At 43.7% G+C, this 12,123-nt stretch overlaps 1 protein-coding gene across 1 annotated transcript; it reads left to right on the top strand.

The window, feature by feature from the left end:
• Positions 1-3,050: 3,050 nt before the first annotated feature.
• GCM1 (glial cells missing transcription factor 1) lies at positions 3,051-10,174 on the top strand. The gene is made up of 5 exons (XM_058019944.1): positions 3,051-3,152; positions 4,725-4,977; positions 5,920-6,032; positions 6,982-7,110; positions 9,578-10,174. Exons 1-5 carry the CDS (start codon positions 3,051-3,053, stop codon positions 10,172-10,174), a joined length of 1,194 nt encoding a protein of 397 aa, XP_057875927.1.
• Positions 10,175-12,123: the final 1,949 nt, after the last annotated feature.

Raw genomic sequence — 12,123 nt, 5'->3', positions numbered from 1 at the left:
TATCAAACAGTAAGGCTGAACTGAAAGATAAAACTTGTTATTTTTAAGTTTACAGAATGTATTTGAAAAAAAGAAAAAAAGTCAGGCCAGTCTGGAGCAATATTCCTCAAGGAGTATCAGTAGCATCTTTGTATAAACATGCACATTCCTTGGTTCCTGTGGAGCAGCACCATGAAACTCTGCAGTAATAGAAGTGGGATGGGGAGCTTGCAAAGGCAAACAGCAGCAGTGAAGCAGGAGAGCTCCCACAGCTGGGTGAAACTTTCAGCGTCAGAGAAAATCATGAACTGGAGGCAAGGCACAAAGGCAGCCATGGAAGATAGTGCAACATAGGCTGTTGGTGGGACAGGTCACTCAGCCCAGGTAAAGCTCCACTGACTGCACCTGACGTCACTTAAAGGTTGTCATCACTGAAAGATGACACCAAAGAGCAAAAGGAACTGATGGAAGCACTGACTAAAGAACCCTCTTTGTGTGCTGGTGAAACGATGCAAGGAAGGAGCCTGACGTGAGGTGTGCCCTGTGACAGGTGACATGCCAGCAGGACTGCAGAGCGGGCAGCTGGACAGCAGTGGGCAGCCCCTGCAGGGACAGACAGGTGACATGCCAGCAGGACTGCAGAGTGGCAGCTGGACAGCAGTGGGCAGCCCCTGCAGGGACAGCTGCTTTCCTCGGGGGCTGCTCTGCAGGGTTTGCACAGCTCTCTCCAGAGCAGGAGCCTGAGTGCAAGAAGCCTTTTACAGCTCCAGCGCTTTTTCAGTCCTCAGTCTCTTGCTGTAGATGGTTGCTGAAGAGCTGCTGAAATCCATCTGTGCTTATGGTCTGCCAGACTGTCCTTTAAAATAAGATTTTGTAGATTATATTGAATTAATTTAACCTATAGGCTCATGTAAATTGGTCATATACATAATTTATTTTAAAAATTCATAATCCTTTTCCTAAGTGGTCAACACCAAGTACTTGTAAGGAAAATAGAGGAAATTTTCCAAATCCTTGCTAGTTAAGTTATAAAATGTATGGCTTAAATATCTTTCTAAATGTATTGTAACCCATCTCAGATATTATATAGAAATAAGAATTAAACAGCAGATCTTCAGATATTATTTCTTTCCTATGTTTTTGACTTCGTCTTCCCTAGTGTTCAACTTCCATGACATATCACAGCAACACTAGTAGCAATGCTGTAGCACAAGAGTCTAGAGAAATAAGTAGTGGAAGGCTTTGCCTGCAAGTAGTTAAATATGTACGATTCTTTTGAACTTCATTTTTTGTGTGCATTATGATGACATTATCTGTGTCTTTTGTTAATCTTTAAGGTAATATTTCATTACTTTTTTAGCCCTATTAATATAGTATAAAGAAGAAATATTCTATTTTCTCTAATTAAGCAAATTAAAAATCAATTTCCAAGCCATCTCGTTTAGAAAAGTAATTTTAAAAGCAATGAGACTGTAATTTTGAATTGTGTAACAAATCAATTTGTGTTTTAGAGCACACAGTAGTCAAGGGTGATTCGTTTAGCAAGTTCAACTCGGTTTTCTAATGCACCTCGTATTTTGTTTGTCCTGACCTTACTATCTCCATTTCATTGTAGCACAGTAGGAAAATACATGGAGACCTAATGTTTCTTACAGAGGTTTTTATTTCTGATTTATTGTATTCCCTTTTCCTCGGTACTAACATCTCATTTGAACCTGTTGGTTGCCCTCCCAGTACAGTGCCCTCAGTTCAGATCCCTGAGTCTGGGGCTGACTACCAGGCCCCCTCTGTGGGAGTCTGTTCCCATGGAAGAGGTTTTGCTTCTTTTTCCCCCACAATCTGAGCCACAACATGGGGCAGTGGTGCTCTGACTATGCTGCCAGAGAACCACACAGCCAAACATCTCAAGTGCTCTGCAAAAACCCACAGAGTCTTCCTTTAGAGGTGATAATATAACATGAGAAAGTAAGATCACAGGTATTTTATAAATGAGTAAACTAAGGGCATAGAGGCCAGTTCACTTTCTGAGAGCCATACATATATGAAGAGCCAGAAATAATAATGAAATACATTATCCTTTTGAAAGTCTGTGTACTAGACTATCAGGTCGATTTTACTTCTCTCACTACTCAGTAGTCTTTAATAAATGGCATAACTATAGCGACCTTCCTGAAAACACAGAAACTTCCCACTTTCCAGAAAGAGAAAACTGATTCACCTTTTCTCTCCTTAGCAAAGGAAACAAAGTTTTTCATGCATGGGATCCCTGAGGATCAAACTCAAACACATCTCTGCATTATCAACCCTGTGTTCAGAGCAAATCACTGTGAAGAAAATGAACTCTACCCCAGACAAAACCAACACAATGCAGCCACATACTTTTAAAAATTTCAGGGAAAACCTGTTGGTTTTAACAAACATGCATTGGTGGGATTTTTTTTCAGTGTGCCATTGAAATAGGAAAATGCAGATAACCCAGTCTCCTTTTCCATACTTCCGTGGTGCAACTGGTAAGCCCTCAGAGATACCAGCAATATTTGAAATGGTGGAGCATCATTTCTTCTGAAGGGGTGGAGCAGACCCCTCTTTTGCCACCTTTGTCACATGCAGAGTGAAAAATATGTAACAGGTAAGGAGAGACTCAAAGACCCCTCAACAGCTGCTGAGCTGTTCAGTCAGTTTGGCTCAGGGAGAACAGAGCCAGGGTTGGATCAGATGTATGAAGAGCCTGTGAGCAGAGTTACATGGCTATAAACCTGGCATGAGAGGAGATTGAGCAAGCAAATCAGATGCCACAAGCACGATTTGCTTGCTGCCAATGATGTCTCTGTAACATCACAGGCTATCTCTAAGCTATATTTTCCACTGCCTTGCTGGCTTGCAAAACTTTTAATGGAACAAGTTTTTCTGGCATAAGAACACTGATTTTTATCTTTAATGAGCAGCCTCTCTATCATTTAGCTTCAGGAAACAGCTTCCTGGTTGTAAACTGCTTGAGACTGCTGACAGCCAGGCAACTTCAAAAGCAGCCAGGAGCAACTTTCTTGCTAACTTTGGGAAGGAATTCAAAAATGCTGAAAGGTGCAGATGATTCTGTTATGGAGCAGGAGGACTCTGCTTCCCAACATGGAGAAATGACGAGTTGGGATATCAATGACATCAAACTTCCTCAGGTATGTGCCTGTGTCGTAGAAATTTATTTAGTTCTGACCAGTCATCTCCACCACTGATCTTAAATGCTTTCTCAGTCATCTATGACTCATTGCCTTTATTCTCTTTGTCACCTTGAGGTATGGGGGAATTTTGCTAGAAAATATTGAGAAAATATTGACATTTCCATGCATTTCTCCTTAAATGTATCATTGAAAGAACTGTTGATGGATGAAATACAGCAACGCTGCAAAGGCATTGTTTTCACTGGTGGATTAAGTGCAGAGAAAGCAGAGGGGAAAAAGGTGCCTCCTCCTGTGGGCACTTAATTAGAGCTGTCCAGGACTTGCTTTTTGCCCTGGGTAGTGCCTTTTGAGAAGGGAGCACAGCACACACCACTGCCTTGCTACTGTGGGTGTTCAGTGTCGTTGCACATTGGGCTCCAGTTCCAGAGCTCACAGGGAGGCAAGTCTCTTGCCTCCCATATGGAGGCAAGGCTTTTCTTGAGCACCTAGAGAAACCTTCCCTCATGTTTGCAGAGGTTTGCTGAGAGACGCAAGAGTGATCTTCCCCTCCCTCTGTCCTTTTCTAGTTCTCTTAGCTAAAAGTTTCAGCCATGCTCTCCAGTGAAAGCCCACACACCCTGCACACTAATGTCACCTCCCTGTCCCTCAGCTCTGCATATTTCTGCCAGATTCCTCCTGCTGCAATCCTTCAGCATCCAGCTCTGCCTTTCAGCTCCCAGCCCTGCCTTCTTACTGGATCCCAGCCTCCTCCCTGCTATAACAGTGCTGTTTGCTCAAAGCCTCCATGTTCCATAATATCCCCTTCCCTGCCCTTCAGCCCAAGGTCACCTTCACCTGCACTTCAGTCTAGAGGCATCATGGACACCCTTCCCTACACTATCCAGTAGCTACCAGGGGAGCATGGAAATTTTTCTCTTCTTGGTTGATGTTCTTACTGCTGCCATGGCTCTCAGTTCTGGGATTAGCAATTTAAAGGAAATTTCTTCTAAGCGTTTGTATCCCTTACAAGAACTTTTCCCTCAAAATCATCATCAGGTATGGTAGATGCTTTACAGCTTACTGCATTTTACTATATTGACTGTACTCACTGATGTACACTGATGTGATGTGTACATCACATCACATTTGTGATGGTGTTTCATCACATCACATCACATTTGATTTGGGTCTTTGGAGTTTTTTCCCCAGTTTTATTTTTATTGCTCCTTACTCTGTTGTCATTGAGGCATGGTGTTTGTTCTGGGGTGGTTTTTTTGTGTTTTTTATTCTTTTTGGTTGGTTGGTTGGTTGGTTGGTTGGTTGGTTGGTTGGTTGGTTTGTTGGTTGGGTGAATGAGAACAAGCTCCTGGCCAGGCCTTCCCAGTCCTCTGGGGCCTGTGGGGAGCCACAAAGATCTGTGTTTTTCCTGCCTTATCTCCACCGCTCCCTCCTGACCACCAGCATCACCTGCTGCGGTGCTGGAGTCACCTAGGCTACAGGAAACCCAGCAGAGGTCCAACTCTGCTCTGCTCCTGGACAAGCTTTTCTCTTCCCCAGCCTAAAATGTGGCTTGCTTTTCTTTTTCCACAGCATGTGAGCCAGACAGACTGGTTTCAAGAATGGCCAGATTCCTATGTAAAGCATATCTATAGCTCAGAGGATAAAAATGCTCAGAGGCACCACAGCAGCTGGGCAATGAGAAACACCAACAACCACAACTCTCGCATCTTAAAAAAGTCCTGCCTTGGGGTGGTGGTTTGTGGTAACAACTGCTCTACCTTGGATGGGAGGAAGATCTACCTAAGACCAGCCATATGTGATAAAGCCAGGCAAAAACAACAGCGTAAGTACGAACATGGCAGTTCATTGCAGCTCATAAATGAACACATCATAGAAATCAAAGTATAGGATACCCTTTGGATTACCCAGCCTTCCCTCTGCCATTCCTTATATTCCAATGCAACTCTTGATTTGGAACAATGCATTTTACACTTCTTATTGTTGGAGAGTAGTCATCTGCTTGTTCATTTTCTTTTTTTCCCTAAACATTTTTAAATCTCTATTTTTGCTGGCTAGGGATTGCTTCCCAGCCTTTTCAGGCCCATTAGTGATGGTACTGAGAAAGCTGCACAGTGCAGGCAGTTCCTGCACTGCCCTGCTGTTCCTGCCCACGAGAGTGTTGGCTTCATTATTGCACTGGCCCAGGAGGCAAGTCTTGCAGGAAAGAAGTTGCTCATAAACTGTGATGACTGGAAAATAGGCCCCACAGTCACGTCACTGGAGCCAGACAATGCAAACAGAGAACATGAGCTGCACGCACATTTTAAACAAGACCATTCCAAACAATTGTGATTGCTCAGTAGAGCTAGCACATACTGATTTCTGGATCTGATGTACATTTTAACTAAAGAAAGGTATTACTCAGGTGCTCACTGGGGCCAGAACAGTGTTCTCTAGAAACACATATGACATTCCAAACACTGTCAAGAGAAAAGCTAAAACTGACCATGATAATAAATGATAAGATTGTAATAACATTGTAATAGAAATAATTTTTGAAGGCTAGATTTAATAACAGACAGAATAAAGAATAAAATCCCTTCTATGATTAGTTTGTTTATATTGATTTTTGCTTATGTTTGGAAGTTTTTCACATAGTTTCTCTCAGTGTAATTTCTGAGCACCAAACCAGAAGTGGCAATCTGCCAGCAATGAACCATTGTATCACATGGGATTCATCTAACTGGTGTTGTATAGAAAATGCTTCCCCCTCCCCTTGCTCCAGGGAAATGCTGTCCAAACTGCAATGGACCACTGCGGCTCCTTTCCTGCCGAGGCCACGGTGGTTACCCAGTTACCAACTTCTGGAGGCATGAAGGCCAATTCATATTTTTCCAGGTCGGTATAAAATTACTTAACATTATGCAAGTTAATTTTAAAGACTGGTATTTTAAGTTTTATTTTGCAAATTTTTTTTGCTCCAACAGATAGGCGTTATTGAATATGACAAGGTCAAATGACTGTAAGGAGAAAAAGTTTTCACAAGGTCCTAAGCAACCTGATCTAACTCTGAAGTTAGTCCTGCCTGAGCAGGAGGATGAGCTAGAGGGCCCTTCCAGCCTAAATTAGCCTATGCTACTATGATTTTACAGCACAGTGTATTTTTTATTTAGGCTTCTGTGAAAACTGGTTGATTTTGAAGTGTTTTGCCTCAGGTACATAGGAACCAACAAATCCTCAGAAATACCATATTATGTCTTCTCCTTATCCAAGACACTATGCATAATCCTGAGGGAATCTTGGAAGAGGAGATGGTTGTACCCAAGGGACTGTCTATGGAAAATGCCATCTATGTATTTTATGTAACTTATATCTGGAACACAGTGTGTGCAAGTGTTTAAATAATGGGCACTATTTCTGGAAGCTGTAGTCCTGGTTTAGTAACATTACCACTTGCCTGCTTTCCACTCTTTCACTTATGTGCAGGCTAAATAAAATTAATTCTCTGTGGAAGGTAATGAAAAATAATGTTCAGATAAATATGTCTAAACTGTAAGAAGAATTAAAGTGACTGCAGAGGGTTCAGCTGGGGCTCTGTTGGGGGAACTGTCTTCTACAAATAAATGTGGTGCACTGATTTTATTATTTCAAAGGGTTTCTAGCCTACCCATCCCACTTCATCTGGGATATGCTTATTATTTGAGCTCACAGGAACTAAATCCCATTAAATACAGAGCATTAAATTAGACCATAATATGTGATTTTGGCCTGTGGTATAAATTCTGTTCCCTTAAGATTATTAACAAGATTGCTTCTACCTTTAATGTACCGTAATTACTTTCTAAAGTGCAAAGGAGCTCATGACCACCCACGTCCAGAAACAAAACTAGAAGCAGAAGCAAGAAGATCAATCCAAAAAGCAAAGACAGCTTTTTCTTCATCTTCTCTAAGACTAAAAAGAATCCAGGAGATGGAGGTAACTCTTGCTGTTGGTCAATGAAATTTTGGTCAGGCAGTCTGTGGTTCAAGGCATGGTGGAGGCTATCTGGGCTTTGGGTCTGGGTGGGAGCAGGCTTTACATCTCCACATTCTGCATGCCCATGATCAGGCCAAGAAGGACCAGGGCTGTCCTGAGCATCCTGCTCTCCTTAGTGCTGTCATGCACTGCCAGCACCTCCTCTCCAGAGGAAATTTGCACCTGGTGGCAGCAGGAGATTGCATCTACACTGGTAAACAAAGCAGGGCTGCAGGGCAGGCTAAGTTTCATCACCATTCACATGGAGCTTCCTGTGCATAAGTTTCTGCCCAGTGCCTCTTGACCTATTTCTTGGCACTACGGAGAAGGGTGAAGGCATGCTCCACCTCTGCTTGTTCCCCTTGAGTTTCTGCAAGAAAGGGGGAAGGTTCATAACCTGTACCTGGTTCACCTGGTTTGAAGGCAGAAGAGTGCTTTGAAGGACTTTGTGCAGCATTGATGTTAAAACATCTGCTCTGATGGGTGTGGAAACACTTGTGAAAGTATCTCCAGAGATCCTTGGGACTGCCTCATGACAGATGGAGGGAATCCCAGTGACTTTCCTGCAAAGGCTATGTTAAACTCAGTTGTCATCACCAGTATTCACATGCAGTTTGTCTTTTGATATGTTAGGGGTGGTGCATTCCCCCAGCCTGATATTGGGGATAGTAATCCATGCCCTTTCAGCCACAGACAGAAAGGATAATTGATCTGAGTGGGGACAGATTTCTTAAATGGATGACATGGAGAAGGAAGGGGATCTGGGAACCCAAGAAGCAGGCAAAATGTGCACACAGGAAGTTAAACCCATTTGAATAGAATGTGAATATAGAAGCTGCAGCTATTTCTACTGGAAATACTCAGGAGGACACTAAAAACCAGAACCTTTTGACACAAGTGCCTGGGAACAAAAGCATAAGAAAAACCATCTGATCTGTCTAATTGCCTAACAAAAACAAAAAAAAAAATGCTTTTCCTATCACTGGTTTAGTTCTGTCTGCATGAACACTGAAATAGTTTCCACCTAGGAAATATGACTGAGCCACATGGCTTTCTTTTATAGCTGAGCCTGCTGGTTAGCCTACTTGCTTAGGTCAAGTTTCCTGTAGACATGCCTTCATCTTTCCCTTCCTCAAATATCTTCCTGAGGCTTTCACTTTCAATTGTGTGTGATTAGAAACAGACTAAAGATGTGACAAATGTATAATAGTAGAGCCTGCTTTTCAGCTGTTCTGACTCTACAGTCAGACCTAAACCATTTATCCTTGTTGGTTTTCCAGTTCATGGCTCTCCAGCAGGTTTTCCATGGGAGTAATCCATCATATTCATGTTTTGCCAAACTAGCTGTGGTACAACTAACACAGGAGTCTGATTTGTCACACAGAACCTATGTTGCTCAATCTGCAAAAATGTAATCCAAAAAGATTCAATTTTAATGTGTTCAATCTGGAAAACGTACTCTGAAAAGAGTCAGTTTTAATGTGCTCACATGAAATCAGGGAGTAGAACTTTGGAAAAAGGTATGAGCCCAAAATAGAGCAAGTGATTTATAGGATGGTCTCTCTATGGCATCTATGGCAGGTCTGTAGCTGAAGGTGGGCTGGGTCCTACACCAGATTGTTGGAATTTTTTCTCATGGTAAGTAGAGAACAACTGAAAGGCACTTTGCTGCTCCAGCAGTCTGCAAAACCACTATAATTAAATGGATGAAAAAGCAGAATTATAAAGAAGAAAGACCTGCAAGCACTCATTAGAAATGAATGGTCTGAAAGGAATTAAAGTTTGCATAATTATAATCCAATAATTGGAGCAATTAAAGAAGTTGTGAAATATCCAGAACAGAAGACCCAGAAGAATAGTTCTTGTGTGCTGATCCCTACCTGAATGAAATTTCTGTTTGTGGAGTAAAAAAATGTAAAGATAGGAAAATTAATTAATTAGAAATAGACTCTAGTAAAGCTGAAGAATATTTTTGTAGTGAAAAGATCACTTCAGAACAATCAGGATAAAAAAATCATACTTAGCTTTTCCAGTCTGCACAGAAAAAGAAATCTGTGGTGTCAAAGGTATTAGCATAATTTCATTTGTAGGTCCTTCTTCAGTATATGCTGGCAGTGGACCCAAAGGTCTAAACAACGCTTTCAGTGTAAAACAGGCTTTGGGCAAAAACTGGTGAAACAAAAGCCGAGCCAAGAGCTGGGAGCTGTTCAGTTTGCCCCCACAGCCCATGGGCACCCCCACTATGGTGGGGGAGGCTCTGCTATGCCGTCTACTTTGTTACCTGTGTTCACAGAACCACAGGATGGTCAAAAAGACATCTAAGGCCATCAAACCAAACCATCGTGTTAGTTGAGTGCCTTTGTAAGCAGCTCACAGAGAAGTGCTACACCACACCACGTTTTACTAACCCATGCCTTGCTTTCCCAAGTCTCTGACAGGTGCAATGCCGACACAGGAGCCTTTGCCTTTGCTTCTTTCCGACCCGGACGCTCACATGCCACCTGCTAATTTCAGGGGACACTTGAGCAAAAGCTCCCAGGAGCCAACGCTGAGCGGCTGCTCTGGGCAGCTTCCATTCCCGAGGAGAGCTGGGGAGGATGGTGCCTCCGGAGAGGCTCCCCCCTGGAGCCGAGGCCTGTCCCTCAGGGGCACCCCCAGAGCCGAGAGGCTGAGCGGTGTCCCTGCCGTGCCCAGCACAGCCCCTTCTCCCCAGCAGTGCACCCACCTCAGCACCCAGCACGTCCTGCCCATGGCTGAGGGTGGCCATGATCCCTTCAGGGATGATGTGGGCCCTTTGGGAGATGGATCCTGTGGGATGGAATCCCCGCTGGCCTACGGCCCCTGTGTGCCGCCTCCCGCTGCGCCTCAGGCAGGGCCCTGCCCCATGGCGAGGGGGGCACAGCCTCAGCCACAGCTCCCACTGCCTCCACGGGGAAGGGAAGGACACAGGGGTGGGGGAGGGCACCAAGTCTGTCTCAACTACTGCAGCAACGACATGGTTTTAAACCTGTACCCATTACAGTGACTTTGTTCAAATGTCCCTGCTCGACCCTCCTTTGGCAATGGGTCCAATTCTCCACCCCTCTGGCAACACAGATGTCAAAGTGCTACCACAACAGGTCTCACTTTAGCTCCTCTTGCAGGCCCCAGAAGGGGCTTTCACACCTGAAGGCTTGTCTTTGTTCCTTTTTATTTAACAGTCTTATTTCCCACCACTCTTTCATGGATCTAATAAAAGCTATCAGCTCCTCTTACAGACTGCCTCGCTGCCATTCTGGTTTGGTAGCATTTCAACCCACCTCAATACATAGCTTGTTCAAGCCTGTGGGACTGTGGAAGGTGTGGATGGATGATCTCAAGGATCACAACTATCATGTGCAACCTTCTGCACTCTTCCAGCTTCTTCAGGCAGTCCCTCTTCAGACCTAAGTGCCTGCACTGCAGAGCCTTGGACACATGTTGTATAAAGTTGGATCCAGGACTTCATATAGGATCTCATAAGAGTGGAGTAGATGGGGATAATCCTCCTCCTCCACGTGTGGCCACATTTCTTTTGATGCAGCCCAGGATATATTTGGGCTTCTGAGCTGCATATGCACATTGTGTCCAATATACCAACTGCCCTAAGTCCTTACCTGCAGGGGTGTACCCACTTTCATGTATGTATATATTCAAGGTGCCTTGCTGCTTTTTCCAGGCACTTTTCATTTCTTTCATTGCAGACTGTAAAGAATCCTTCAGCATCCATTCCATACATCATCCCCTTTGCTGATCACTACCATAAGCTGTATTTCAGCAGGACCCATCAGTTCTCTACATTTGTTTAAAAAACTAGGGCGCCAAATAGGAATTTTCTTGCCTGAACTTAATAGCTCAGACACCTTTGGCAAAGATTCCTTTATGCTTTCCCATAACTGACATCTGCATGGCTTTGCTGTATGACTGGCCTCTGCTGCTCTCTGGACTGGGTTCCAGGGACCACCAGCCTCCCCTGCAGAGGCAGGCACTGACACACAGCCCTGCTGCCACCTCTGCAAGAAAGAGCTGAGGGATGTCATGTACGACGTATGGGGCCACATTGTCTGGGAGGACAGTATTACAAAACAAGTGGCAATAAAAACTTCATAGTACCTCAGAATGGGATGTATAACATGTACATCAGATAGTTTCAGTCTTAGCTTTTTTTTTTTTTCCCCTCTAGTTTTTATATTAGTTGCTACGGAAACTACTCTCCTGGTGACGGGTGTAGTTCAGAGACATTTACAAGACAAGAATGAATTGTATTTATAGAGTGTTTCAAAATGTTTATTGGAATTTGTGAAACGGGATGCACAGTGATTTAAGTGGAAAAAAATCTAAATGTAGATCACAAAATAACAGTGTACTATTATACATGAAGGTCAACTCACCAAACTTTTTTTTAGTCATTGAGTTACTCCCACACTAATTCCAAACTTGGCATGTTTTATGATTTTTCAGGTCATTAACTCAAAGAAGGAAACTTTGATCAACATTTGTTACAACTTGAAGACACAAAAAGAGAAATTAATAGGAGCCATGAACACTTGTGCTTCAGGAGGTGAGCAGGAGGATTAGGGACAGGCAAGGCTGCTGGGGCTGGTGTCCCATAGCTGGGATTCCTCAGTCCAGTCACAGAGGTGAGGGACTGCACAGGGGATGGCCCCTGCCATGGCCATCTGGCTCTGTCTCACCTTGTCTCTCCTCTGAATTCCTTGCCTCTCCACTGCAGTGCTGCCAGCACCACCCCTGAGCAGTAGTGCCATTCAGATGTGTGGCTGGGAGGCTCCTTGGTAATTGTTTCCACACCAAAGTTCTATCAGTTCCCCTTACACTCATCAAACACTTCCTCTATTTTTAGAAACTTCCAGCAAAGGGGATTTGATAACCAATCCTGTTCCATGGCTTCTCTGTTCTAATCCCAGCTGTTAGCATTTTTTCACTCATCTGACTTTC

The sequence above is a fragment of the Melospiza georgiana genome, chromosome 3 (genome assembly GCF_028018845.1).
Source record: "Melospiza georgiana isolate bMelGeo1 chromosome 3, bMelGeo1.pri, whole genome shotgun sequence".
Lineage (NCBI taxonomy): Eukaryota > Metazoa > Chordata > Aves > Passeriformes > Passerellidae > Melospiza > Melospiza georgiana.
The sequence above is the reverse complement of the archived record's forward strand: the minus strand, read 5'-3'. Positions and strand labels throughout refer to the sequence as shown.

Excerpts from the sequence above, each read along its gene's own strand:
- GCM1 (XM_058019944.1), top strand. The coding sequence starts at position 3,051 with ATGCTGAAAGGTGCAGATGATTCTGTTATGGAGCAGGAGGACTCTGCT. Across the intron at positions 3,153-4,724 it reads ATGACATCAAACTTCCTCAG|CATGTGAGCCAGACAGACTG; the intron begins GTATGTGCCTGT and ends CTTTTTCCACAG. Across the intron at positions 4,978-5,919 it reads AGCCAGGCAAAAACAACAGC|GGAAATGCTGTCCAAACTGC; the intron begins GTAAGTACGAAC and ends CCCTTGCTCCAG.